At 41.2% G+C, this 27,233-nt stretch overlaps 1 protein-coding gene across 10 annotated transcripts in view; it reads left to right on the top strand.

Moving 5' to 3' along the window:
• LOC102446317 (uncharacterized) overlaps positions 1-26,446 on the top strand; it is a 51,543-nt gene extending 25,097 nt beyond the window's left edge. For 9 of the 10 annotated variants that reach the window (XM_006113059.4, XM_006113058.4, XM_075921542.1 and 6 more), the window contains 10 exons: positions 2,713-2,849; positions 6,100-6,210; positions 7,712-7,742; positions 11,965-11,992; positions 12,696-12,720; positions 14,712-14,750; positions 16,054-16,155; positions 18,983-19,097; positions 23,214-24,050; positions 25,732-26,446. In XM_006113059.4, the coding sequence (XP_006113121.1) occupies positions 2,713-2,849; positions 6,100-6,210; positions 7,712-7,742; positions 11,965-11,992; positions 12,696-12,720; positions 14,712-14,750; positions 16,054-16,155; positions 18,983-19,097; positions 23,214-24,050; positions 25,732-25,790 (1,484 nt within the window). In that variant the 3' untranslated portion in view covers positions 25,791-26,446. The remainder of the gene's footprint in view (positions 1-2,712; positions 2,850-6,099; positions 6,211-7,711; positions 7,743-11,964; positions 11,993-12,695; positions 12,721-14,711; positions 14,751-16,053; positions 16,156-18,982; positions 19,098-23,213; positions 24,051-25,731) is intronic. The other variant, XM_006113060.4, reaches the window with a different exon arrangement.
• The last annotated feature ends 787 nt before the right edge of the window (positions 26,447-27,233 follow it).

Below are 27,233 nucleotides of genomic sequence, written 5' to 3'. Positions count from 1 at the left end.
TATGATGATTAAACTTTTGGCTGGGTGTGCATGTGTGCTCCCCTGTCTGCTGCATTAACCATGCACAATTAATCAACACCACAAACTGAGAGCCCTCAGAGACCACAAATCAGATAAGGATTGAAAGCACCCAACCAGGTTTATTGCCAAGCAAAGTACAGTAATAGTTATCGGTGAACAGACTTGCTGTTGCACTGCTATACATATGTACACCATGACAATGGACTAACTCGGTCAATATTATGGGTCAAGCATTACCGCCTAGGTCAGCCAATGACCACTCTGGGGCACACTTGTATACTCTGGTACAAACAAGTTACACATCACTCCTGACCATATCAGGTTGCTACCTTGTGTTGCCTAGTTATCACCACTTACCTCTCGCACAGGGGGTTCAAATACTATCCATCATGCTGTCAATTTAGACCCTGTCCTGAACCTGTGTTGGTATACTCTTGTTATCTTTGGGGGGGGAGGGGAGAAAGGGGTGGTGATACCAAGATGTTCTTTAATGAGGTGTTCTGTTACAACCCCTCTGGAATGTGCTTCCACCCTGTGCCCAGTACCTTTTAAGTATAAGTATTTATGTAATATTAACCCTGTTCTTGCCAACTTCTGTGAGCAGGGCTGCCTTTTGCTCACAGCTTAACTTTAGCAAAGTTTTGACCATTGCTGTCGAGGCCTCATACCTGGCCTGTGATATGTGGGTTTGTTTCAGGTCCTCATCTTACTACAGTAGGTTTCCTCTGTGGATCATTACTTTTCCACACAGGGTCTGCTCTTAACTGATTTAATGGCACTCCTGAGAAGTGCAAAATATGGATTACCCACATGGTTAGTCCTGCAGCAATTCCCAGTATGCCTGGTAGCTTACTGCAACCTTATGTGATATTGGTATAGAATATATGCTCAGTGTTGGGGGTTAAACTGAGCTATTTTTCTAAATAGTGGGGTTGAGAGATTACTTCCTGTCTCCCCTACCTCTAAACCCAACTAGTCTCAGAGAGTGCAAGAGTTCAGGTTACCATTGCAACCTTAATTGTCACCTGTACACACATGCATCATCATAGTCTAAACTATGTGATAACATACTATTCTTACTTCTGATCACTGTATCATCCATTACATGAGGTGAATGGTACTTGTTCAGTGAGTAGTTTCTCAGTATCTTCTTGTTCGATATGTTGCCTAAACCATTATTTAGTGTACATTCACTAATCAATCATTGCTGTGAAAACAGAATTGTTTCCTCAGAATCTTTCCTCTAGCACTCAGATGAGTGCTTCACAATTTATTTTCTCTTTGTGGGATGAAGTATTATCATCTCCACATTAGTGATGGGGAGCTTAGAGGCACAGAGAAGTTAAGATCCTAAATGTCCATTTGTTCTTGGTGTTCAGTTTGAGACACTTACAAACTCCCGCCCCCCCAGAGTGCTTAGCATTATATATCATTGCACAGGTTCTAAATATAGCTCCCATTGGCTTCAGTTGCAGCTTGTGAGTCACTTCTGCAGATCAGAAACCAGGGTTTCAGGTTGGACACACAGGGTATATCTACACTACAGCATTATTTAGAAATAGTTATTTCAAAATAAGTTATTTCGAATTAATGGGTCTACACACAATGCATTTCGAAATAGCGTTTTTCTAGTTCGAAATAGCACGTCCACGCTGAGTGGATGTTGAATCGCATTTAAGGCTGGTTGGAACCAGTTCCGGCAGGGCATCAGGTCAAAAGTTGCCTTGTGGCCAGTAGGGCACCCTGGGAAGGACTGGAGGCCCCCTATTTTGAAATAAGCGTCTATACAGAGCTTATTTCGAAATTGGCACTATTCCTTATGGAATGAGGTTTACCAATTTCGAAATAAGCCTTCCGCTATTTCTAATTAATTTCAAAATAACGGAATGGCTGTGTAGACGCTAGGAAAGTTATTTCAACATAACTGATAGACATCATAACTGCTGTGTAGACATCCACAGAAAATGAGATAAAGAAAGAACTGACCATGTGAAGGAATTTTGGTTTAGGTGACCTGCTGAGCATCATGTAGGAATTCTATGGCATAGGCGAGGATAGAATTCAACTCTCCAAGATGACATTCCTATTCTTTCCCGTTCTTCTAGTCTATACAATGTTGATTCATCCCCAGAATCATGGTCCATCTTGTAATTGAATGAGGCAGGAATCCAGAGGGGAAAATAGTATGAGAGATTATATGGTTAAAGATTGCATGGATGTTCATAAAGGGGCTGAGTGAAGATCACACAGACAACTTTAATTCTTTCATTTCCTTCTTTCTTCTGCATAGATCATTAGAATAAGGCAATGTTGATGGGGGAGATCAAAATATAAAAATTACTGATAATGCTGAAGTGTTTTCCCTGTACCCCCTGCTTTTTCTTCTGGTTGGATATTCTTAAGATTCTAGTTATGTGAAATACTGTGACAGGAAGTCTATCAAGGCCAAAACTTTTACTTAGACACAAGTCATTACTGGTAAAAATTGAAACTTGAACTAATAAATATTTCCAGTAAGAAATCTAATCCTTACTGGGTGATTGTGAGGAAATGTAGAAAATACCTAAAATAGATAAGTATCTTTTATCATTGGTTCATCATTGCTTATCTCTACACAGCTATAATAAAACTATATGTATTTAAAATTGCCTGTGTAAAAAAGTGTAAGTATTGTAACTTTTGATTTTATAGGTTTAGAACATGTGGTTGAAATCAGATTTGAAGGGAGGAAAGAGCCACATTATGAATGCAAACTATGTTACTTTAACACTGAGATGGCCCCTATGATAGAACATCTCTGTGGCTATAAACACAGAAGAGCATATCTTGTAAGTACAATTTTTATGCATTTAAGTCAGTGCTTAAAGATTCCATTCCATTGTTCATGAGTGTTCTTTTGTATAAACAGTTTATATTGCAGTAACTCTGAGGGGCCTCATTATGAACTAATAATAATAATACTATAAGGAATCCAAATAAACTTGAAGATATAGCAGCATTTTTACTTTTGTTACTTCTATAGCCATTAGAGTTTGCTCTGGTAGTTGGTAATCAGGTAGGGAGATTTTATGTCCCAACTGCACTAGGAGTGGCAAAGGTCATTGCCATCTAGTGATGGCCAAAGTGAACAAGAGGTCATCTGCTTAGTAACTCGTTAAGAGAATCTTGGGCAACTGAGAATCTTGAACTGCCTGTATATCTGAACTTGTGGTTTCTTGGACTCCTGTCGGTGGTGACTGAGTGTGTTCTGGCACAGGCTGTATTTAGATGATTAGTGTATGGCGATGAAGCCCATATATTGTTCCTGATTCAATTTAGTTCTATTTACTTCTCTTATTACAATGAACTTGTCATTTTAACAGGTCAGACTTCCAAGAGTTAATCAGTAAATCTGTGTATTAAACTAGGGATGTTAGATAGAGAGTAATAGAATGGTTGCGTGACCGCATTAATTCCTAGCAGTTAGTCCACTATTCTGTAGTCCCCGGGAATAGGAACAGCAGTCACTGTGCTCTGGCCCCACTCCTGGGGAGCCCTCCGCTACCCTTGTGCTGCTGTCTCTGTATCCGGCAGTACTGTGGGTCCAGCACAGCAGCACTGGACTCCCTGCTCCACCCAGCGAACCCACACTCCTTTTGCTGGCCCCTGCCAGGAAATCTAATCCTGCCTTCTGCTGTATTGGGCAGCAGCACAGGGTGCTAGGCAGGAGTACGTCCATGAGGGGAGCCAGTTTAAAAACCAGCTCCCTGCGCAGACTTGCTGCCTTCTGCCCTGCGGACAGAGGCTGCTGCGGAGGAAGAGGGAGTGGAGCAGGCTGCTGTGAAGCAACCTCTGTCTGCAGCAGTCCTGGCTAGCCACAGACAGAGGCTGTTGTAGCAGTAGTCCCTGTCTGCCGGGGGGGTGGGAGGGGAGAAAAGGGGGTCTGAGCTCAGACCCTCCGTGGACAGGGACTGCTCTCTGTGGGGAGCCTGGGCTTGCTGTGGACAAATGCTGTGGCAGCAAGATGGGTTTGGAAATATAAGTAGTATACTAGATTAACTGATAAACCTAGGCTTGTTGACTACTCTTTGACCTCTCTATGGGTGTGTCTAGACTACAGAGTTTTGTCGACAAAAGTGGACTTTTGTAGACAAAACTATACCTGCGTCTACACTACCACATAACGTCGACAGAACTCAGCAGTTTTGTCGACGCTGATAAACCTCATTTTACGAGGCATAACGCCTTCTGTCGACAGAAGGTGTTATTGCATGTAGGGTTGTGTCTAGACTACAGGGTTTTGTCGACAAAGCAGCTTGCTTTGTTGACAGAACTGAATGTAGTCTAGACGCTCTTTGTCGACAGTATCTGTCAACAAAACTTCTGTCGACAAAAGCCTGTAGTCTAGACGTACCCTACACTAAATTGGCTTCTGGATGTAAGTGTCTTTTTTTTTTTTTTTTTTTTTTAAACCATAAGTGGTATAACACTAACTTGTTTTTAAAACAGTTTTTCTGTTGCTTGAGTAAGGTCTTGCTCTCCGTCAATAATGTGAGTTCTAATACACCAGTGACTCTATAGTGTAGTGATTTGGGGAGGACAGGACTACCCAAGTGTGGAAGAAAGTGGATAAATGTTCATAAAATGTTCCAATAACTTATAACGAATTTTAGTGGGTAAACAGACAAAGACTGGGTTAGTCTTAAAAAGTCTTGCTGTTATAACACACAGGCTATAAAATCATGTCTGGTAAATCAGGAGGGTAGGGTTGGAAATGAATGACCCAAAATTAGTTATTGGAAACTGCTTAATAGACAAACTAGTCAGGGATTGGGTTATTTTGTCCATACCTTCTTTTTGAGGTCCTTAAAAAAACATTTGAGGGAGGATCATATTGGCATTAGATGGCTGGAGAGTCAGTGGCTATTGTGATTGTCTCTAATATCTCTTGGGCCAACCATATCCACTGAGAGACCGTCGGGCCTTCAAAGTCCAGATTCTGATTGATTGTCCTGATCATACTTGGCCAGAGAGAGGGATCCAAATCACATTGTCCCCTCCAGAAGCTAAATCCCAAACACCACTTGGTGTGTGAGATTTTGATTCTGGCTGTCACTCTTTTGCATGTATGTTATATTTGTTTTTCAGCTTATTTTTCCCTCATCTATGGCTTTTTGTCTTTAAAAAAAAAAAAAAGTCTAGATCAGATGACTAAGATAACTCCACCTTTTGCAATATTGTGAAGAGCCTGGGCCTATAGAAACGGCTATAAATAAAACTCTGAACATCCTGATGCTTGTACAATTTCTGAATAGCTGATAAGACTGTGTTGGGCCTGTGTTTCTCTAGTAGTGAGGTTGCCAGTAAGAGTCAATGCCAAAGATAGAAGCTTGCATTTTCTGCCCATTTTGGCTATTATTTTCTTTCCTCTGTTAGGTGTGTTTAATCGTCTTTAATGAAATAGCATCAGACTTTTAAGAACAACAGTTCAACCCATTTCAACTGTTTTTTCTTCTCCTTGCACCCATAGAAAAAATGTCTCTGCTTACAGGAAAAAGGATTAAGGGATTAAAATGAAATGTTAAAATGTTGTTAAAATAAAAGCCTTAATATGCTGTATGTCAAATTTTTGTTTTTTGTTTTTGCAGTAAAAGGTTCAAGATTTTTTTAGTGGTGTTTGCCATGGGACTAAGCTGGCTGAAGTGTCTCTACTAAAACTCCTGAAGCATGTCACAACAGCTCCCTCTCTTAGTCCTTCAGAGCCAAAGCCTGGTGGCCTTTAGGACCGTGTATAAAGCATGTTTCTTTGTTCAAATGTCTTACATGAGTTCTGTTTAATGTTAAAATTCTGTAGTGATAAAAAGTAATGAACATTTGTCATATTAAATCACAATTACGTTATGCTAGAGGAAATGTAGGTCCACAGTGTCTGAAATCTTGCTGTTTAGTTTTCTCTGCCATGGAGCACAGGGTCAGTTGCGGACTTCCCAGCTGATTCTGGGCTCTGTGTGGCAGGGGAAGTATTGTAAAGTTTTTCCAAAAAGCATGACTCGTCAAAATTAATAATGAAATGGTCTCCCAACTTTTTTTCATTGACAGTCTGACAAATTTCCAGAAAAAATGAAGAAAAACGCACAAGAGGACAAAGTCTCATTTCTCAGACGGGTAGCAAGAGAGATAGAAAAGACGGAAGGTTTAAAAAAGTATAAGGTAAATGAGATAAATTTAAACTAGCAACTGAATTTGTTCTTTGATTGTATATCTAAGTTTTTGGTAACATTGACATTAGACCCTATTAAATTTTGAATTTTAAGAAGTAATACACTTTATTTAATTTTGCAAAGTGCTTTCAGAAAGCATACTTCTTTCTGAATTAGTATTTCACTTAATGTTTGTCAAAAAATCAGAAGAGGGAAGATGCTTTAAAATTTCATCAAAACATTTTTTCTGTTTTTTTGCAGAAATTTAGAACTTTTAGAATCAGAAAACATCCAGCCAGTCCTGCTTTCAGTGATAAATGTTGTGTATATTATAGGTCTGTCAGTTCACATGCGCTAATGCCTGCGATTAAAGCAGAGCAGAATTAATGCATACATTTTTTTAATGTATTAATTGCAGGTGTTAATGCTGCACTGCCCCTTTGAAGTGCCACTCTTGTGCTTCAAAGGGGCAGTGCAGTGCAGAGCCTAGGATCAGCTGGGGTCCACTGCCCCTTTGAAATGCATGGAGGCGGTGTTTCATGAACGGGGATCAGCTGTGCGGCGACTGCCCCTTTGAAACGCTGCATCCATGTGTTTCATAGGGGCAGCAGAGCCTGGAGTCAGCTGGGGACTGCCCAGCTGATCCCAGGCTCCATGGCAGCTGCCCCTTTGAAATGCCACAGACAGTGTTTTAAAGGGACAGCCGCCATGGAGCCCAGGGTCAGGTGCGGACTTCCCAGCTGATCCTGGGTTCCCTGTGGCAACGGAACCCGGGGTCATCTGGGGAGTCCCCAGCTGACGCTGGGCTCCACTGCCTCTCTGAAATGTGCAGAGGCGGCATTTTAAAGGAGCAGCTGCTGTGGAGCCCAGGGTCGGTTGGGGACTGCTCAGCTGATCCCTGGCTCCCTGTGGCATTTCCCCAGAACCCAGGATCAGCTTGGGAGTCCCCAGATGACTCTGGGTTTCACTGAAATGTCACACGGAATGCCTTGTGCTGCCCCTTGGAAATGCCGCCCCAGCGATTCAAAGGAGCAGCACTGCATGGAGCCCAGGGTCAGCTGGCTGACCCCAGGCTCCATGCAGTGCTGCGGCGTTTCAAATGGGAGGCTCGCGTGATTAATTGTGCAATTAATTGTGATTGAATTTTTTTAATCTCTTGACAGCCCTAGTATATTACATTAAGATACATAGTGGTAAAGGGTCGAAATTACTTTCATGTTAAAAGTGCTCAGAACCTGATGAAATTCTTGAATCTCAAACTTGATTCTTACAGAAAACAAGTGCTAATTGTAAAGGTTGCTGCATGATAATGTTATCATTAGTTTTAATATAAAATTGTGGTGCAATAGTTATTGGTAAATATAGGTATAATGAACCAGATTCTGTGGGGGTTCTAGTTTCTGCTGTGCACAGTAGAGGAATTGGATTGTGGGGAAACAACCGATACTATTTATATCTAAGCAAGGAACTCTAATCTAAATAAATCGTGGGTTTTTTTCTTTTTTTTCTAGACTGAAGGTTATACAAGACCCAGTATACCTTGTAAGTTTATGAAATTACATAAATATAATTTTTAATATTTAAAGTAAGACTTCAAATAATGAATATTTGAACCTATGTTGAGATTATAGATAGCCACAAAAGTTAATGATTACCTAAAACTTGTGTACAATTTTTGGAGCAATAGCTTTCGTGTGGAGCAGTAATTTTGTTTTTGTTTTTTTTAAATTCTCCAGTGTTTTAACTAGATGTGCAACAGGGATGTTAAATGCATGTGTCTTTGTAATCATGTAACTAGTGACTTTTTCATTGTTTGCATGTTTACATGCGGGGGGAAGGGAAGGCAATTCAGAGGCAACAATGCAGGAGGAGCAGTTGGTTCCGCGGGAGCTGGTATGTGCAGAGAGCTGGTTTGAAAGCCTGCTCCCCATGGCTGTGTCCAGACTCCATGCCTCCGTCGACGGAGGCATGTAGATTAGCCAGATCGGAAGAGGGAAATGAAGCCGCGATTAAAATAATCGCAGCTTCATTTAAATTTAAATGGCTGCCCCGATCTGCCGATCAGCTGTTTGTCGGCAGATCGGGAGAGTCTGGATGCGATGCCCCGACAAAGAAGCCTTTCTTCATCGACACAGGTAAGCCTGGTTTCACGAGGCTTACCTGTGTCGATGAAGAAAGGCTTCTTTGTCGGGGCATCGCGTCCAGACTCTCCCGATCTGCCGACAAACAGCTGATCGGCAGATCGGGGCAGCCATTTAAATTTAAATGAAGCCGCGATTATTTTAATCGCGGCTTCATTTCCCTCTTCCGATCTGGCTAATCTACATGCCTCCGTCGACGGAGGCATGGAGTCTGGACACAGCCCATGTGTATTGGCTTCTGCCTGTGTCCTCCCCCTCCCCCCATGCTGCTGCTGCCTCTGTATCAGAGGCACCTATGTGGGAGGAGTGGCAGGGGGAGGCGGCTCTGCAGGCTGTTAAGCTGGCTCCCTGCAAGCACCAGTTCCTGCCTGCATCTGCACGCCCCTGCTGCTGCCTTTGTGGGAAGCAGCAACATGGAGGTGGGGGCCTCTGTGGGAACTACTAGCTCCTGCCTCACCCTCGTGTTGCTGCCTCTGATACAGGTACACCAGGGGTTGGCAACCTTTTTCAAATCAAAGAGCCAAACTACATCAATATTCAGAACAAATGGTCAACAAAGAGCCAGTATAAGTGTGACCATTTTGCATGACTGAAAATATACAACTTAGTATCATTGATAATTGACACGAGTAATAGCATAAATGAAACACTGTACTCATAGACTTTAATGGTGGTGCTCTGCTGCATCTTTTTGTACATATTTTTGAAGTTTAAATCATAATTGGTCAAATTCAGGTTCATGCATGCATTCAAGCCACATGAGTAATTGCATGTTTTTAAAATTTTGAATTTTTCATTTTAATTTAAAAAGTTGCATGTATTTTGAGTATGACAAAAGAGCTGTATTTGGCTCGAGAGCCATAGGTTGCAGACCTGTGGTGTATACGAATATATGTTCGCGTCCCTGATGTGCAATATGCAATGTTGTTGTGTTGGTTCCAAGATATTAGAGAGAGACGGTGGGTGAAGTAGTATCTTTTAGGACCAACTTCTGTTGGTGAGAGAGACAAGCTTTCGAAGATCTCTTCTTCTGGACTGGATAATATACTTGGTGACACAGCTAAATAAAAGTGCAAGTAGCTAATCCTGTTTAATTTGTATTTAGCTGTGGCACCCTTGAGTACTGTTCCCAGAGCTGAAGAAGATCTCTAGCTCTCAAGCTAGATTCTTTCACCAACAGAGTTGGTCCAATAAAAATTATTACCTCACCTACCTTGTGTCTATTTAAAATCATAATTAGTAGTAATTGTACTCATCAACTCAACCAAAAAATGTATTTCAGTGAAAAATGCAGTATTATGTCATTGTTTTGGAATAAGTTGATATAACTTTCTCTTTATGATTGAACTAAATCTATGTCTACATCAGACACTGCTGGAGGTGGTGTATAAGATATGTTGCCATGAAAAACTCACTGTGCAGTGTATAGCTATACATGTAAGTGAAAGGCTCTGGCTCACTGGAGACCTTAAGAAAAGGCTGAGCCTTTCCTCACTGCTGGAGCTCTTCATTGCTCTTGGAGTCTTTCCCTGTGGCAGGGGAAGGCTCGAGCAATGGGGAGCCAGTGTTGACTCTCTGCTGTTAAAAATAGCAGTGTAAATAGGAAGGCACACCCTGGGCAAGTAGATGACCATGTAGGGCATGTACAGTAAACTTCCGATAATCCGGCACCTCTAGGACCCAGGGGGTGCCGGATTATCAGATTTGCCAGACTATCGGAAGGGGGGGCTATGAGGAGTCTGGGGCGGGAAGGATGCCACCCCAGATCCCTCATAGCCCCCCTTCCAATAGTCAGGCTCTGCCCCAGGCATCCCTGATTCAGCTGCTGCTGGTCAGTTTCAGCAGCAGCTGAATCGGGGATGCCTGCAGCAGAGCAGCTGGGGTGCTGCCTGGTTGGTCCGGTAGCGCCACTCCTTGGCGCTACCAGACCAGCCCAGCAGCACTCCAGCTGCTCTTGGAGACGCCTGGGGCAGAGCAGCTTGGGTGCTGCCGAGTTGGTCCCGCAGCGCCACTCCTCGGCGCTACCAGACCAACCCGGCAGCACTCCGGCTGCTCTGTCCCAGGCATCTGGATTCAGCCACTGTTGAAACTGACCAGCGGCTGACTCCAGAAAGCCCGGGGCAGAACAACTCTGCCTCAAGCTTCCTGGAGTCAGCTGCTGATCAGTATCAGCAGCGGCTGACTTGGGGACGCCTGGGGCAGAGCAGCTGGGGTGCTGCCAGGTTGGTCTGGTAGCGCCGACTCTTGGCGCGGGAAGACCAACCCGGCAGCACCCCAGCTGCTCTTGGGGACACTGCTCCTCGGCGCTACTGGACCAACCCAGCAGCCCCCCAGCTGCTCTGCCCCAGGTGTCCCCAAGTCAGCCACTGCTGATACTGATCAGCGGCTGACTCTAGGAAGCCCGAGGCAGAGCTGCTCTGCCCCGGGCTCCCTGGAGTCAGCTGCTGGTCAGTTTCAGCAGTGGCTGAATCAGGACGCCTGGGGCAGAGCAGCTGGGGGGCTGCCGGGTTGGTCCCACAGTGCCAAGGAGCGGCGCTACTGGACCAACCCGGCAGCACCCCAGCTGCTCTACCCCAGGTGTCCCCAAGTCAGCCGCTGCTGAAACTGATCAGCGGCTGACTCCAGGAAGCCTGAGGCAGAGCAGCTCTGCCTCAGGCTTCCTGGAGTCAGCCGCTGGTCAGTTTCAGTAGCGGCTGAATCGGGGACAGTTGGGGTGCTGCCGGGTTGGGTCCTGCAGCCCCGAGGGGCAGCGCTATGGGACCAACCCGGCAGCGCCCCAGCTGCTCTGCCCCCGGATTCTCCAATTCAGCCGCTGGTCAGTTTTAGCAGCGGCTGAATCGGGGAAGCTGGGGGCAGAGCAGCTCCAATGGTCCGGCTGCCCAGAGCACTTGCGGGTTCCTGATGGTGCTGGACCATCAGATGCCGGATTATCGGAGTTTTACTGTATTTGATTCAGACTCCTGCTCTTCAGTTGTCTTTACTTTCCTATGCCCTGTCTTACCATTTACACTGACACTTATACCAGGGTTAGGGAGCCTACTTGTTTCCAAACTCTACATAATCTATTGAAAGAAGATGAAGGGTGAACCTCGAATAGAAAAAACATGGGTTCTTTACTGAATCTCTGCAATTACTTTAGTATGCTAACAGTTGTCTAAATATCATTGCAGCTGAATATTGCAAATATTATATCTTTAAAATTAGCTTAGTAATAAAGTCAGAAGTAAAGATTTGATCCAAACACATTTATGTAATCTGGAACACTGATGTGACACATTCTGAATAAAGCCAGTTGTAGGCAGACATTTCCAGGTACACTTAGTAGTCATCTGAAGAAGTGGGTCATGTCCATGAAAGCTAATGATACCATCTACATGTTTTGTTAGTCTTTAATCAGACTGTTGTTTTTTTTAAGTTTATCCTAATAATAATATAAGAAGGAAGATGAATTTGGCTGATGGTGACAAATGTAATCAGATGCATTGGCGTAATGAACAGGAGCAGTGCTGAGGAGTTCTAAACTTAACTAAACTGGGAGTGTAAATACTGAAATTATATTATTATCAAGTTTCAATGATACAAAAATGCCCATTGCTCTTGCTGACAACTTTTTTTTTTCCTAGCAGCCTCATCAGCAAAGAAAAAATCAAGGTGAGGAAACCTCCAATAAACTACCACAGGAATAGATTTATTACTATCCTATCCCCCTACATTTGAAATGATTAAATGGTCATTTATTTTGTTTCTCAGACCATTGCTGTTTGTCTAAAGAAAAATATCCTGCATTTTTGTATTGTCTTATTCAGTTTTTTCTTTTGTACAAAACTTTGTTGATCATCAGTTAGTTATGGATTTAAATGACAGTCTTATTTGTATAACTTTCTGAGGTATTGCACTCGCTGAGTCATTTAATTCAGGAAAACAGAAAACATTTAATACAAGCAAACAGAAAAACTGCAGTTCATATCTCAGAATAGTCCATCGCTCCCAGTACTGGCATTGGTTGAGAATGTGTTCCAGAGGTGGCGCATAACCTTAGTAGATTACCAGCATAATTGGGACATTTTTCTTCTCAAGGAACTGCTGTTCTGTGAAGGAGCTTTTAGTTACTTGTGTCTGTGTAAACAAAAGTGTTCTTGGACTGTTTTGGTGGCCTTATCGTGGTCCTATATCCCAGCATTGAATGTGGTACTATAGATGGACTGTATGTTGAGATGTCTTTTGTGTTAGCAATTGAGGTCACTTGGGAAGTTGAAATCTGTATGCAGGGTGGCCTAGGTAAAATTCTAAAATTGTTTTGAAATAACCTTTATGTTGTTGCTTTAACAACAAAACATTCTTCTTTTTATTCTAGATGGGAAGATGATTACAAGTCTGAGGTAAGTGATAATTTTGAAATGTGTCATAGATATGTTTCTTTGTTCTTGGTTTTTGAATGTTTACTTGTGTTTTGACTCTCATTCCCATTTTAGTGATATTGTATCCTACTTTATACAATTTAGTGAAATAACCTAGAGTAGCAAATCTTCATATGTTGGTAAGAGATGCTTACTACTCTTTGGAAGAAGGCAAAAGGATGGCAATTAGTTTTGTGCAGAAAGCTTTGTGTCTCTACCCTGAGCCAAAAGGCAGTCAGCTTCTGCTTCCTCACTGTTCCCTCTAAATCAAAGACCTTCTATACTGAATAATTAGTTAAATCTTGAATTAACAGAAGAACAATAAAAATCCTCAGATGTTTTTCAGAGATCCACCCCACCAGAATATGATCTTGCTTCATGTCTGGAGATCCTAGGTTCTCCAGCAATACAAATAATTAATATATATCAATGATGTCCCATAGTAGAAGTCCTGAAATGCACTAGACTCCAACAGCTTTGTCAGCCTTATTTTGATTAAAACTTTGATGCACCCTGCTGTAAAGCAGTGGGTCTCAACTTTTCCAGACTACTGTACCCCTTTCAAGAGTCTGAGTTGTCTTGCTGTCAGCCGACGGTCAAGGCAGTGTGTGTGTTTCCGAGAAAAGGTTTAATGTCCGTGTCTTTACTGCTAGGACTGGGGTCCCGTCGCAGAGGGTAGCCAGCAGGCCAACAGACGCCCCTTATGACCGGCTGAAGTTCTTTTAAATTGTGCTTGGTTCTGTTACAGCAAGTGAAGGAGTCAGGTTAAAAACTTAAAACAGTTACAGGGGCGTCTGTTGGCCTGCTGGCTAACCTCTGCGATGGGACCCCAGTCCTACACTTGCATACCCCAAGCTTTACCTCACTTCAGAACTACCTGTTTACAAAATCAGACCTACTGTTACTGAAAAATCACTTACTTTTTCACTTTGTGTGTATGAAATATTAGTTTGTGCCAACTTCACTAGTGCTTTTAAGGTAGCCTGTTGTAAAACTAAGCAAATATCTAGAAAAGTTGATGTACCCCTGGAAGACTTCTGAGTACTCCTCACGAGTATTTGTACTGTTAGTTGAGAAACATTGCTGTAAAGACTCTGATTCTTCTGGAATTTGGCTCTGTGCATGACTTCAGGCCAGTGTTGATACTTGGGCTGTCTTAGTTATGACCCTTTCATTTTAGGGACGTGAACAGGTAATTGTTTAACCGGTTTCCTGGTAAGGGTGATGCTTACCAGTTAACCAATACTTGGGAGTAGCCCAAGGTAGCTCCAGCCCTTCATGCGGGCCAGAGTTGGCATCCTCGGGTGTAGGGAAGGGGATGGGAGCAGAAGCCAGCCCCCCACGTGGAAGGGGGTGGGTGGGAGCAGGGTCATTTTATCTTGCTTTGGTATATGTTCCTATAGTTAATTTGTGCAATTGGATGTTAGGAGTATAGCCCAGGTATCCTCCCTCTGTCACTGACTCGATGACCATGCGCAAGCCTCTCAGCATCACATTATATGTATAAAATTGATATTATTACTTCTGTCCCTCACAGGTGTTGGTGGTTTTTTTTGTATCATTCTTTGATACTCCTGAAAGAAAAATGTTCAAGGCAAAGTACATCCTTTTAGTATTTCGCCTTAAGTGTATCAACTTACCAATAATAGCTGTGACATTTGAAATAAAATATTCAATATTTAACAATAAAAGACCTGTTCCCTCATAGTCAGCATAACACAGGAATGTCATTGCTAAAAGTGAAGAGGTTTTCAGGAACCCTATATCCTGGGTGCTGAAGTACGTAGTCCAAAATACTTATATTACAGTTGTTGCTATATTTATATTAGTAATAAGGGCCTAGGATTTTAATTAATTGCTGTAAAATATTTTCTTCCCTCAAGCATTTGGTTGTTAGTGTACTATGATGTTTTGTAGAAGAACTATATTTAAGCAGTGTAATCAGTTCTTGTGATGTTTTTTTCCCCCTACAGAATGATCCAGTTCAAAAGCAGAAAGCCTTAGAATATTTGGTATGTAAACAAAGTATTTTGCTGGGCTTTGCTATGTTTTAATACTGGCTTTGCATTAGTTCAGAAAGATTAAATCTTGCATGAATCACTGGGAAGAGTATTTCACCATATCTTGAAAGATTGGGCAGTTGCAGGATAAATAAATCCTTTGTTTGCTGTTGCTTGTAACATCATATATTAGAAGTTGAATTTGGACTGCTTCAGAGTTCAAAGAAACAAAACTTGGTGTATCTACTTTTTAGAACAGAGATTTTAACATTTGCTAAAGTATTTTTTAATAATGTTTAGTGTCTAAAATGTTTTCAAAGGAGAATATTCATGAGTAATTATGGACTGTGATTTGTTTAGGTAAGTGTCTGCTAGTCTGTATTCAGAAGCTCTGAGAAGAAAAGTTTACTTACCTAGTTTCTTAAACAACTTAGGAGAAAGACTTAGGCACCTGTTTCATCCTGTCTTTTTTACTGTGGAGCTCTCTGGCTCCCCTACCACTCTTTTAATGCCATTTTGTCCCAACTATATAACAAGATTTGAATAATGTCATTCTGCATCCTAAAATGTCTGAGGCAAGACGAAACTGTGGAAACAGTTACCAGTGTGGATGAGTCCCCTCTTTATTTAGATTATCTGGTTTAGTTATCACTGGGATTTGAAGTCTGTTAGCATCCAGTTTGTAAGTTCTTAGCCACTTTTTTTTTCTTTTTTACAAGCAAAACTTCACAAATTACACCATCCAGCAGCCAGGGATTTCATCTGCTACTATAAATCTAATTTCCTTGAATTTTTTGTTCAAGTACTCAGATGGATTCAAAGGAAGTCCTATATTTTTGTTTTCATTTCCCAAAACTCATGAACTACTTTGGGAAGTCCATTTGAGTACAGGCAGTCCCCGGGTTACATGGATCCGACTTACATCGGATCCCTACTTACAAACGGGGTGAGGCAACCCCGCACTAGCTGCTTCCCCCCAGCAGACCAAGGAGACGCGAAGCTAGCGCCCCCCCCCCCCCCCCAGCAGACCAGGGAGACGTGGAGCGGCTTTTCTCAGCAGACACCTCAGCTTGAGAATAAAGGACTGAGGGAAGTGAGGTGTGGGAGAATAAAACTGAGCTCTGGAGAAATGTTTGGCTAGAGTTTCCCCTACAATATGTACCAGTTCCGACTTACATACAAATTCAACTTAAGAACAAACCTACAGTCCCTATCTTGTACGTAACCCGGGGACTGCCTATATTTGAGATAAATGTTCTTAATTATTGTTTGGAACTAAACCTTTTTGGATGTATGATTATTTTTAATTTGACAGGAAACTTTTCGGGTCACCTCAGACAAAGAAGCAACTGTGGTAGTTAGTATTACACAAGAACTAACAGAAGCTTTGAAGATCTTTTGTAAAAAAAAAGCAGCTGTAAGTAATCTGTGTACTTCAGTGACTTGTCCTGTAGGGCATGTCTACACTAGGAAGTTATTTTGAAATAACTAAATTTGATTTAATAACTCCTGATTTTTGCAGAATTAAAATAGCGTGTCCCTGCTATGGGGGAGCCTTGAAATTAGTCTGAGGCAGGCTCCGTTGTTGTGGACATGCTACCTCGACTTAGAGCCCCAGGAAGCACTGGGGAGTAGTTATTTTGAAATAGTGACACTAGAAACTCCACACTAATGCTATTTCAAAATAACTATTTTGAAATCATCATTATTCCCTGAGGAAAGCAGGAGCACAGATTTCGATATAAGCATCCCATAATTTAGAAATAACAGGGTTGATAGTGTGGATGCTCTGCTTATAAATTTGACCTAAGGGAGGTTATTTCGAAATAACACCCTAGTATAGACCAGGGCATGTTGTGGTGGTCTATTGCAAGGGTTTTCCCATTGATCTATCCCCTTCTCCTATTCACAGTCATGTAACATCCCTACAACAACTATAGCAATTGGCACTAGGGATGTAAAATTTCATTTAATCAACTAGTCGGTAGATTTTTCCATCGACTGGTTGATAAACAGGAGCGCCGCAGCGGGGTTAACTCCCAGCTCCAGGAGATAATCCTGCTGTAGCTCTGCCTTTTAAATGTATTAAGAGCCTGCCAACTCTTAATTCATTTTAAAAGGCTGAAGTGCAGCCGTGGCACCTGATGTGAGCCAGGAATCAGCTGTCTTGGCTTGCGCTGGGGTCCCCCTCCACTGTGCCAATGATTTTTAACTTAAGAGCCTGCTTCTGCTTTCCCGGCTCCTGATTTCCCTCCCTTGCTACCTCTGATAGAGGCAGCAAGGGGGAAAGGTGACTAGTTGTTTATCCCTAATTGGCTCAGAAATTAGGAAACACATTCAGATATAAGTAACTATATTGCAGTGTAAGTGTGCTGGGTTTTGAGAACTTAATTGCACTATTTTTTCTTTCCTTTTTTCTTTTTATTAATTACTTTTCCACCTTCCATTTGTCCTGGTTTTTCTCCCCTTTTCATGTGCTTCTCTGCAGTTGGTCTCCTTTACCACCAGTGCATGCTTCCATGTTGCCTAGTTGTTGTTCTCCCACCACATCACTTTCCTGCTATTTAGTTCCCTTCTGTCTTGGATATATTATTCAACCGCTTGGTGTTTTCCCCTAAATTATACTATTTGACTGCTTCATTCTTTTCTCCCCTGGACATGTGGACAGTTCTCAGTGGCATGCAGCTCTGTTCCTGCTTGAGGCTTTTGGCTTTAAGAATAACTTCAATTTCTTCTCCTATAGCAGCAGGCTGTAGTAGAGACAATCATGCTGGCTACTCTTCTATTTTTGTCTGCTTCTAGATAGGGACCAGTGAAAAACAATTACACGGTACTTGTTAATTTAGCATAGAACTGTGATTTTCAACAAGAAGCAGGCATCCCTACTTTCTCCCTGTTGAGGCAACAACTGTTTGGGGGCGGGGGGGTTAGCAAGCTGGTCCCATTCTGTGGAGAGGGGGTTAGGTGAGAATGTTTCTCATTATATGGCACTAGATGGTCTACTCTGGGCAGAGATCAGGGCCTGGTTTCACTCTGTTTGGCTCCCAACCAGGCGGCTGCTGCATCTTGTCTGGCTAATTGGAGGGGAAAAGAGGGCAGTTCTGGCAATGAAGTGTTTGGGAGCCTGGTGAGCCTACACACACTGGCTTCTGCAGGTCTATGGCTGATGCTGCAGGAGATGAATTCATCCCTCTACCATAGCTAACATTCTAGCCCATGCTGCCACCACTTGGAACAAAAGGATCAGTGTCCGATCAGTATGCTGGCAGGAGGACAGGGATTGAGGCAGGGGGGAGGGAGGGAAGGACACTGGTCCTTGTGTCTCACATACACAGGGAAAGAAAAAGGTCAAAGACTTAAATTGTTTGATTTTTACTTCACATTTATGGCTAATTCAAAACTCAGGTTACATGAGAGGATGCCATTGTTACTTGCATTGATAGTTGTGAGCAAAATAATAAGCAAACTTGAGCAGCACAGCGAAACATAGGATTCATTACTTAAATATAGGTTTGCCAATGAAAATGTATTGGCATTCTATGGGAAAGGTTGCTATTTTTTAAATGTTGAAAATAGGGATGTGAAGGTATAACCAGTGCTTTCTTTGTGACGGTATGTACTACTGGTACAGTGTACCGGCACCCTTTTTTATGGGAGCAGTCACGCCGCTTTCCCCCGGCACAGCCCCCTGCCGGCCCTGGGAGAACTCGCACTGCGCTGCTTTCCCCTTGCACAGCCCCCAGCCTGACTGACTCCTTCTGCGGGATCAGCAAGATAATAAATTTGCTTTTCGCTTATGCACATACGTATGTTAACATGATATAGGAAGAAGGGCTGGAGAGGCATATTTTGAATTTACTTTCCTCAAGAAATAAGTACCGGCACCTTTTTTTGGGGGGGTTGGGGGGGTAAACAAAACACGTCTGGAGTATAACCATATAAGCTGTTAAACCCAGGCTTATAGGTTAACGTTCACAGTTACATGCAGGCCCCCTCCCTACTCCTGGGGAGCCAGCTGCCATGCCACAGAGTCTATATTGGAGGCAGCAGGGAGGCAGCCAGATCCCCGAGAGCAGGGAGGCAGGTGGGATCAGCTGCTGCCCTGAACTGTTGGTGCGGGTAACTAGATAACCACTGAAAATCTCAGCAGTTTACCCAAATACCTGTTTCTGGTATCCCTAATTGAAAAGTAAAAATGTCTATTTTTAAAACAAATACCATGAAGTGTGCTTTTGTTTTTCTAGATTAATTATGCCAGCAGCCTGAGGCCACTGATGTCAATATCTCAAGATGAGTTTTCATCCGGAAAAAACATCCAAAACCCATCTAAGTCTTATGGAACTTACAAAGGCAATTCAGGTACTTTGGAGGGTGTGTCTGCCAAAATATTCTTTATAAGGTGGATTTGAATCTCACAACATGCTATATAAGCATTTAAAAAATACGCTACTCTGCTGCTAGAATGCTGTGCTTTAGAAATGCTTTGCGATTTCCATTTGCTGTCTGGCAATTCAAGGAGTTTTGGGTTTTAATCTGTTAAGTTTCCTGATTAATACAGACTACCTGAGGACCTGCCCATCTCCTTGGGTGGTACCAAAGCAGCTGAGATCAGCTGGGGATACTAGAGCAGTCATCCTTCTGATTTTGATGTTAGGATTTCTTCAGTGAGTGATTGGTCTGCCATATTCTCCAACAGCAGAAATAAATGTAGCAGAACCACTAAAGGGCAGAGTAAGATGTATGCCTCCCAACTTGTGATCTATTCTAAAATATTTTTCCTCCCCAAAAATGGATTGTTATGTGATCAACCACTATAGGAAACAAGTATGAGTGGTGCTATACCAATCTGTATGTAAAGAGAGAATGCCATTACCATCCTTTGTCTATCTACTTGAACTTGTCTGATTTGTGGAATGAAATTTTGGAGCTGAAAAAATATGTACTGTAATTGATTCCTCTGCATAAGAAAAAAATTTCCATTGCATAGGAAGCATTGCAAGAAACCACTCTGACTTAACCAAGAAGTCTTCACTGATCTAAAACTCAAGAATCCTATAAAAAGCGGAAAATAGAATAAAGTATTAATATAAACACCACATAGGTTGGGACAAAATTAGAAAGACCAAGGGCACAACATAAGATTAAATTAGCTATGTGCTTCAAGGGTAACAAGAGAACATTCCACAAATACATTAGACGAAAGAAGACCAGACAGAGTAGGCCTATTACTCATTGGGTGGAAGGGCAGAAACAATAACAGAAAATGTAGAATGGCAAATGCACTAAATGACTTTTGTTTCAGTTTTCACTAAAAAGTTTAATAGCAGTTGGATAATGCCTGTGAAAATGAGGTAAGATTAAAGGCTAAAATAGGGAAAGAAAAATAGGGAAAGAACAAGTACAAAATTTTAGACAATTTAGATGTTTTCATTTACCTCAAATTATTTGTCCAGCTTGTCCATATCATTTTGAATTTTCATCTTGTCCTCCAAAGAACTTTCAGTCCTTCCCAGCTTGGTATCATCTGCGAACTTTATAAGTGTACTTTATGCCATCATCTAAATCATTGATGAAGATATTGAATAGAACTGGTCATAAAGCTGATCCCTAAGGAACCCCAGTCATGCATTTCTAGCATGACTGAACCATTGATAACTACTCTGTGGGATTATCCAATCCATTATGTACCCACCTAATAGTTGCTCCATGTAGGTTGAATTTCCTTATTTTGTTAATGAGAAGGTCATGCAAGACTATATCAGAAGCTTTACTGAAATCTAAATATATCACATCTGCCGCTTCCCACACTATCCACAAGGCTTGTTGCCTTAAAAAAAATCAGGCTGGGATGACAAGATTTGATCTTGTCAAATCCATGCTGATTGTTACTTATCACTTCAGTATTTTCCAGATGGTTGCAGATTGATTTGTTAATTATTTGCTCCATTATCTTTCCTGGTAAAGAAGTTAAGCTGACTGATCTGAAATTCTCCAGGTTGCCCTTATTTCCTTTTTTATAGATAGACACTACATTTGCCCTTTTCCAGTCTCGTGGAGTTTCTTCCATCTTTCATGACTTCAAAGATAATAGCTAACAATTCAGATATATCAGCTCCTTGAGAGTATTTAAAAAGCATTTTATTAGCCCCATGTAACTTGAAGACACCTAACTTGTCTAAGTAACTTTAATTTGTTCTTTCCCTATTTTAGCTTATGAACCTCTACCCCATTTTAACGGGCATTAACTTATATGAGGCATCCAAATCACGGTCAACCTTCTTGGTGAAAATACTTAGGCCTGCCTTTAGTGCAGGGCACTGAACTAGAAGACCTCTTCTTGAGATCCCTTCCAGTTCTGTGATTCTATAAATCAAGTAAATTAAGCAGCAAAGTTTCAATCTGATGCATATAATTAGCTAGAAGTAGTAAATTTGTAACTTGAAGTATTTTGGAGAAATATGCAAAGTGAAGTGGTTAATAGAAATCAGAGAAAAGCAGATTCTCAAAAGCACCATTGAAAACAGGATACTTCTAAAAACCGAGAAGAAAAGTCTCAAAGCTTTTTGAGCTGCAAAAACTTTAAAATAAGGTTTGTATAATATTTTATTCCTTATGTTGTGAAGATTTTAATTTTGTAAAATGTCTTCCTCCTTGTTTTTCCACTTTAAATGCAAAAGCTATCATACTTTCATATTTGTATTATCCTTCATTTGAACATAATACTGTTAACGAGACAGCTTACCCAGTTGGTCTCAGCTTTTTTTCATGGATTTGTGTCTTTTGGGAAGGGAGGGGGAGGAGTAGCTGGTGCTGTTACTGTTTTTGTTTGTGGGGGGGAGGGGTTGAGTCAGGTTTACTTATTGGGGAATCTTTGATTTTGTCTACACTTTGTTGCTTTAATGCAACAGTGCTGGGAGAGCGCTCCCCCGATGCTTTAAAAAAACATCTGGATGAGAGGCATAGTTCCCAGGCTGGGAGCATATCTAGAATCTTGCTGTGCTCGGAGATGTGTAATTTTTCACACCCCTGAGCAAGAAAGTTTCGGTGCAGTAGCTTGTTTACATTGACAAGCTACTATTTGCTACCTAGATTCCTCATGTGGTACTAAACCTATTTGTGGGATATGTCAGAAAACTTATTGGCATATGCTGTTTTGTCCATTGATTGTACATTGATACCTTCAATGTTCAGACATGTATATGAGAGTGCACCATTCAAATAGTCTTTAAATAAAAAAAAACACTTTACTCTTATGTCTATAATTAATGCTGTCTTCAGTCATTCTCTGCAAGGGCTTGTCTACATATCCAAATTTTACTGCTTTAAATATACTTGAATAGTTAATGGAAGAATACCCTAGCATGGATTAAATAACACCAGAATAAAAGGGAATAATACCAAAAGGGAAGAGGGGAGTAAGATATACCAATATCAGGCATCTTTATAGGGATAGAATTGTATCTATATAGGGATTATATTAGGGATGTAAAGGACTAGTGGACAGGATAGTCAACTAGTTGCTTCCCCCCCCCCCCCGCACCCACTTGCCTCTGTCAGATAAAGGCAGCAAGGGGGGGGAGGGAGAAAAAGGGGGTATTCAAAGCAGCAGCACTGCAGGAACCTGGGGTCTGCTGGGGAGTGACCCCAGGCTCCGTGCAGCATTTCTGTGGAACACAGGGTCAGCTGGAGAGTCCCCAGCTGATCCCGGGCTCCGTGGGGTGCTGCCGCTTTAAAATGCCATGCGGAGCCTGAGATTAGCTGGGGAGTCCCCAGCTGACCCCGGCTCTATGTAGCATTTCAAAGTGGCAGTGCTGCATGGAGCTGGGGGTCCAGGTTCCATGCAGGTGCTTCCGCTTTGAAATGCACAAGAGCCCCCTCTGAGGCTTTTAGGCACTTCCACATTCCTCCTTTGAAATGTACATTGACTGGTCATGTGGTAAATGTATCAGTATTTAATATCCTTAGGTTATATTAGTATAGCTATATTGTGATTTTAACAAAACAAAAACATACCCATAATCCTAATTGAACAGTTACAGTCATACAAATGTGATGTGTGGACCAGGTCAAGTAATTAGGTACTTGGGCACAACTGAGAACTACTTTCAAGGAACAGTTAAGGAAAATGCTTATCTGTCCTGTGAAGATACTATGTTTAATTCAGATGACTTTGTGACTTCAAGTGATTTGACTAATTTTGAATCCGAATCATTCACCCACTTTCCTTCGTTAATTTAATTTACAATTTATTACAAACCTTGGTGAAAAAGCAACAGAGGGTAGTGGTTTAACATTTTCCTGCCAAATAGGTAACAAGACAAATTAACTATTTCAATTTATTAAAAACACTACCCTAAAATATAAAAGTAGGTAAAATTACAGGTTAGCTTCCCCTCCTCCTCTGGTGTTTGACCAACTTCTAGTGTCGAAGAGCTTTGTCATTTTATTTAGGTTTACTTGCGTGTGTCGTTTCAGGAAATACTAACCGGAATCAAGATTTTTCATCTCAAAGACTGGAACAGGCACAATTTACATCCCAATTAGATGCAAACGCTTCTAATTCATTCACCACTGCCAGTTCATACAGTTACCCAAAAGGTGATGGATCATCCTCATATGAACTAAGACCAAATGATTCTGCAACAGTGGCTCCTCTTAATAATGCATTTGCCCTTCAGACTGGAGGCTTTGCTACTGGAATCAGTGAATGGAAGAAGCAATTCAACCAATCTGCTTCGGTTAACTCCCAGTCCACTTCAGTTCAAGGCACCTCTCCCTACTTCACATATTCAGGGAGTAGGTATTCAACAGAATACAAGTCTAATAGTGATCAAGGAAACAAAACTACAGCACCTGATAACAGAATGGCTTATGGTATTGGAGGTACAAACTGGAAGAGTCCAGGAGCATTTACAAATAAAAAGCATGTACCTGACCAGAGGTCATCCTATTCTGCTTCCTCTACATATCCTTCATCTGGAGGATATTCAACAAACTATCCTTTACAAGGCTGTTCATCTTACTACAGTGGTGGGTCTGCAAATTCCACTTCTTCATCAAGAGGTGGTTCTAGTTGGTCAGAAGAATCGAGACATCAAAAATCAAATTTCAAGCCTGATTCTACCTCATTCCGTTCCTCATCTTCTGTTCACAATTCATACAGAGATTATCAGCAAAACAGAGAGTCAGATAAGATGTTTGAAGATGCTAGTGCTCTTACTCCCAACGTTCTGCATAGATCTCAAGGACAGGATCTACCTTCAATGACCAGAAAGCTCAAGCAGCTGACTCCATATTATCCAGCACTTCAAAGTAAGATTGTGAAGTAATTTAATCTTAGTAAAGCTTTCTTGGCATAGTTGTAGTGTGGCCAGCTACAAAGCAGTAGTAAAGGTTCTACCTTGCCAAGAGCTGAGATGGAGTGTTCAGTTGTGGGGACACTTTGGGTTGGCTTCCCTTAACAGCACATGTTTGCAGTTAAGTATTAGCATTAATATTGCTCTGAAGGGAGCTCATTTTAACTGTTCTGAGGACTGATGTAACTGGTCATGTGGTTATGGGGAAAGTGATATAATGACATGGGGGAGAGATTTGCTCTGGGCCATGTGACTATCCAAGTTCCAAATTTCATAAAGCAGCCGGTGTGCTTTAGACTCCAGCAACTAATATCACAAGGGTTGCTGCTAGAGAGACTGAGTAAAAATAACAGTTGGATTGGGGGGGAAGGATTGGGGGGGAAGTCTAACACTGGAGATGGTAATAGTAGAGAGTAGGGATGTAAAAGTTTAACCAGTAAGTATTAGCTTTACTGGCTTGTTTACGTGGTAACCAATTAACAGGAAGGCCAGGCCCAGTAGGAGCAGCTCCCCATCAGCAGTTGGGCCGAGCTGGAAGAGCCCCCTGCCTACAGCAAGCTGGTGGGCAGCACCCCAGCTGCAGAGACCTCTTCTTGGAGGACCCCTATAGCAGGACTCCAGCTGCTTTGCATCACCCCTCCATGGTTAACTGATTAAAATTGTATCATTTAACCAGTTAACTTTTTAATGAGCATTTACATCCCTATTAGGGAGAAATGCAAAATGTGCATCTCTCACACTTGGGGGGGGGTAATAATTTTCTTTAATAAAATATTTAAACAGCCAATTTGATTCTAACTGCTGTTTTGAGTTGGTCATTTGTCATTATTTTGCATTGATATCTAGACAATAGGCATTATGAATTGTAGCTTGTTTTAAATGTAGAAAAATATTACATTGTATAAACGTATTTCTAGAACATTTTAAGGCAGAACTGAAATCATATATAACTGGGACGACATCATGTTGGTGAATTTGCCAGACAGTTAATCCAGATCTTTAATTTTTAGTAACTTTCCTAATTTTAAGAGAATAGTCTGCATTATCTATCTGCCATATTCATCTCTACAAAAACGAGAAGTCCTGTAGCACCTTTAGGGCATGTCTAAACTACATTCCTCTTCTGAAATTTACAAATCTCGTGCTTCATTTGCATAATTGCACTAGCACTTTTTCGAAAAAGAAACCGCAATCTAGATGGGGTTCTTTTGAGGGGAAAAAACAAACCCTTTTTTTTCAAAGAACTCGTACACCTCAAAAAGGGATTTTTTTCCAAAAAAGTGGTCTCACGCAATTATGCAAATTAAGCACGAGATTTGTAAATCCACGCTTCATTTGCATTTTTGATCAGGCTCATTTACATTCCTCTTTCGGAAGAGGAATGTAGTTTGATGTGCCCATAAAGACTAACAGATTTATTTGGGCATACGCTTTTGTGAGAGAAGACTTCATCAAATACATATGTTTACCTATGCAAGTTTATGCCTAAATACATTTTAGTCTGTATGGTGCAACAGTACTCCTCATTGTTTTTGCAGATACAGACTAACATGGCTATCCCCCTGAGACTCATCTATTCAGAGTTGCATAAAAATGATAAATTATTTATTTAAAGGTTTTTTTCTTTTTTTCATCAGAAATCAATATTGAAGCATTAGTCAAAGTGCTAATTGAAAGTAGAGAAGTAAGAAGATAAAACAGCTGAATTGGAACAGATGAACAGAACACTGAAGAATTTTCACTTCTGGTTTTTAGGAAACTGATCATTTAAGTTCTGGATGTGTTTTTGTGTTTTTTTTTTTTTTTGTGGAGGGGATAGAGTTCATGGTTTTAGTACAGTAAAAATGTAGTTGGAGCACACATTGTTGTCATGAAGCTGAATATATTGTTCAAATACTTTTATGCATTTGTTAAATATTTTTAATCGATTACATTGAAAACTCTTGGTTTTTGAGGGGCTGGCTAATATTAATTTCCGCTTGCCAAAAAGGTTTGTATGTTATGTATAATTCATTTAGAAAGATTGTTCACTGAAAATAAGAGTTCATTGCATGAAAAATACAGAAATGTGTTACTTCATTTATAAACCAATGGTCAATTCTAATTTTAGACTGTATAGAGAGCTAGGAAACTTTTTAGAAGTGGCAATACTAATTTTTTTGGGGGGGAGGATGGACACAATAAAATGATGGGTCCTAAACAAAACATTTCTCCTACTGTGGACTCAGAATGTGTTCTTAAATAAAAAAAAATGCAAACAATTGATAATGGAAAAAAATAACCAATTTATTTTTGTATGGGTATAGTTATTTAGTAGGGACTGTGGGGTGTGGTTTTTTTTTTTTTTTTTTTTTTAAATCACAGTAGTTATACCACTACAACCCCAGTAAATAATACCCAACCCTGTAATTTTTTTATGAAGTGTAAAAGAGCATACATATATGGAAATACAGCCAGAATTACTTTGTACAGAGTAGCATTTTCTGTTAGGAGGCTCCACTGCTGACCCAGTCGGTGCTGCTAAAGGAAAAGCTTTCCAACAATTGAGCATATGGCCTGCACATGCCTGATTGGAATCAATGTTAACAAATACTCTAAGAACAGTAGTTCTTCAAGTGATGTCCCCGGGGGTGCTCCACTGTTGGTATCTGGCCTGTTCTGGTGCTGCAGATTGGTGTTTTTTAGCAGTATATGGTTGGGCTGCACATTCATGGTAGGGGACACACGCCATTCACACCTTTGCAATTCATGTGCGTGACCCTACTCTCCTCAGTTTCTTTGTTACTCTCGGTCACACATGGAGCTTCATTCCCTCTCTTCAGTTATCTAAAGTTAAGAAATTGAGCTATAGTTGTTAAAACTATTCTCCTGTTCATATTAGTTGCTAGTTTTAAAAAAAATTGTTCTCACTATATGTAAATAGTTTTAAATGCTCCTGAGGGACAGCACACTATTAGCATAGGCCCGGCGGGAGCCCTTTTGGGCCTCTAATTTCTTCAGAGGGGAAAAAAAGATATAAGCACTGAAAGAGCCAGCAGCGGTAACAAACGCCAAGACAAAGACTGTAACCCTACCTGCCCCCCATGCAAAGTCAAGCAGTAAGCTATTTTTTTTTTTTAAAGGAACAAGAGACAAAATA

This window comes from Pelodiscus sinensis, chromosome 2 (genome assembly GCF_049634645.1).
Source record: "Pelodiscus sinensis isolate JC-2024 chromosome 2, ASM4963464v1, whole genome shotgun sequence".
NCBI classification, from domain to species: domain Eukaryota; kingdom Metazoa; phylum Chordata; order Testudines; family Trionychidae; genus Pelodiscus; species Pelodiscus sinensis.
The sequence above is the reverse complement of the archived record's forward strand: the minus strand, read 5'-3'. Positions and strand labels throughout refer to the sequence as shown.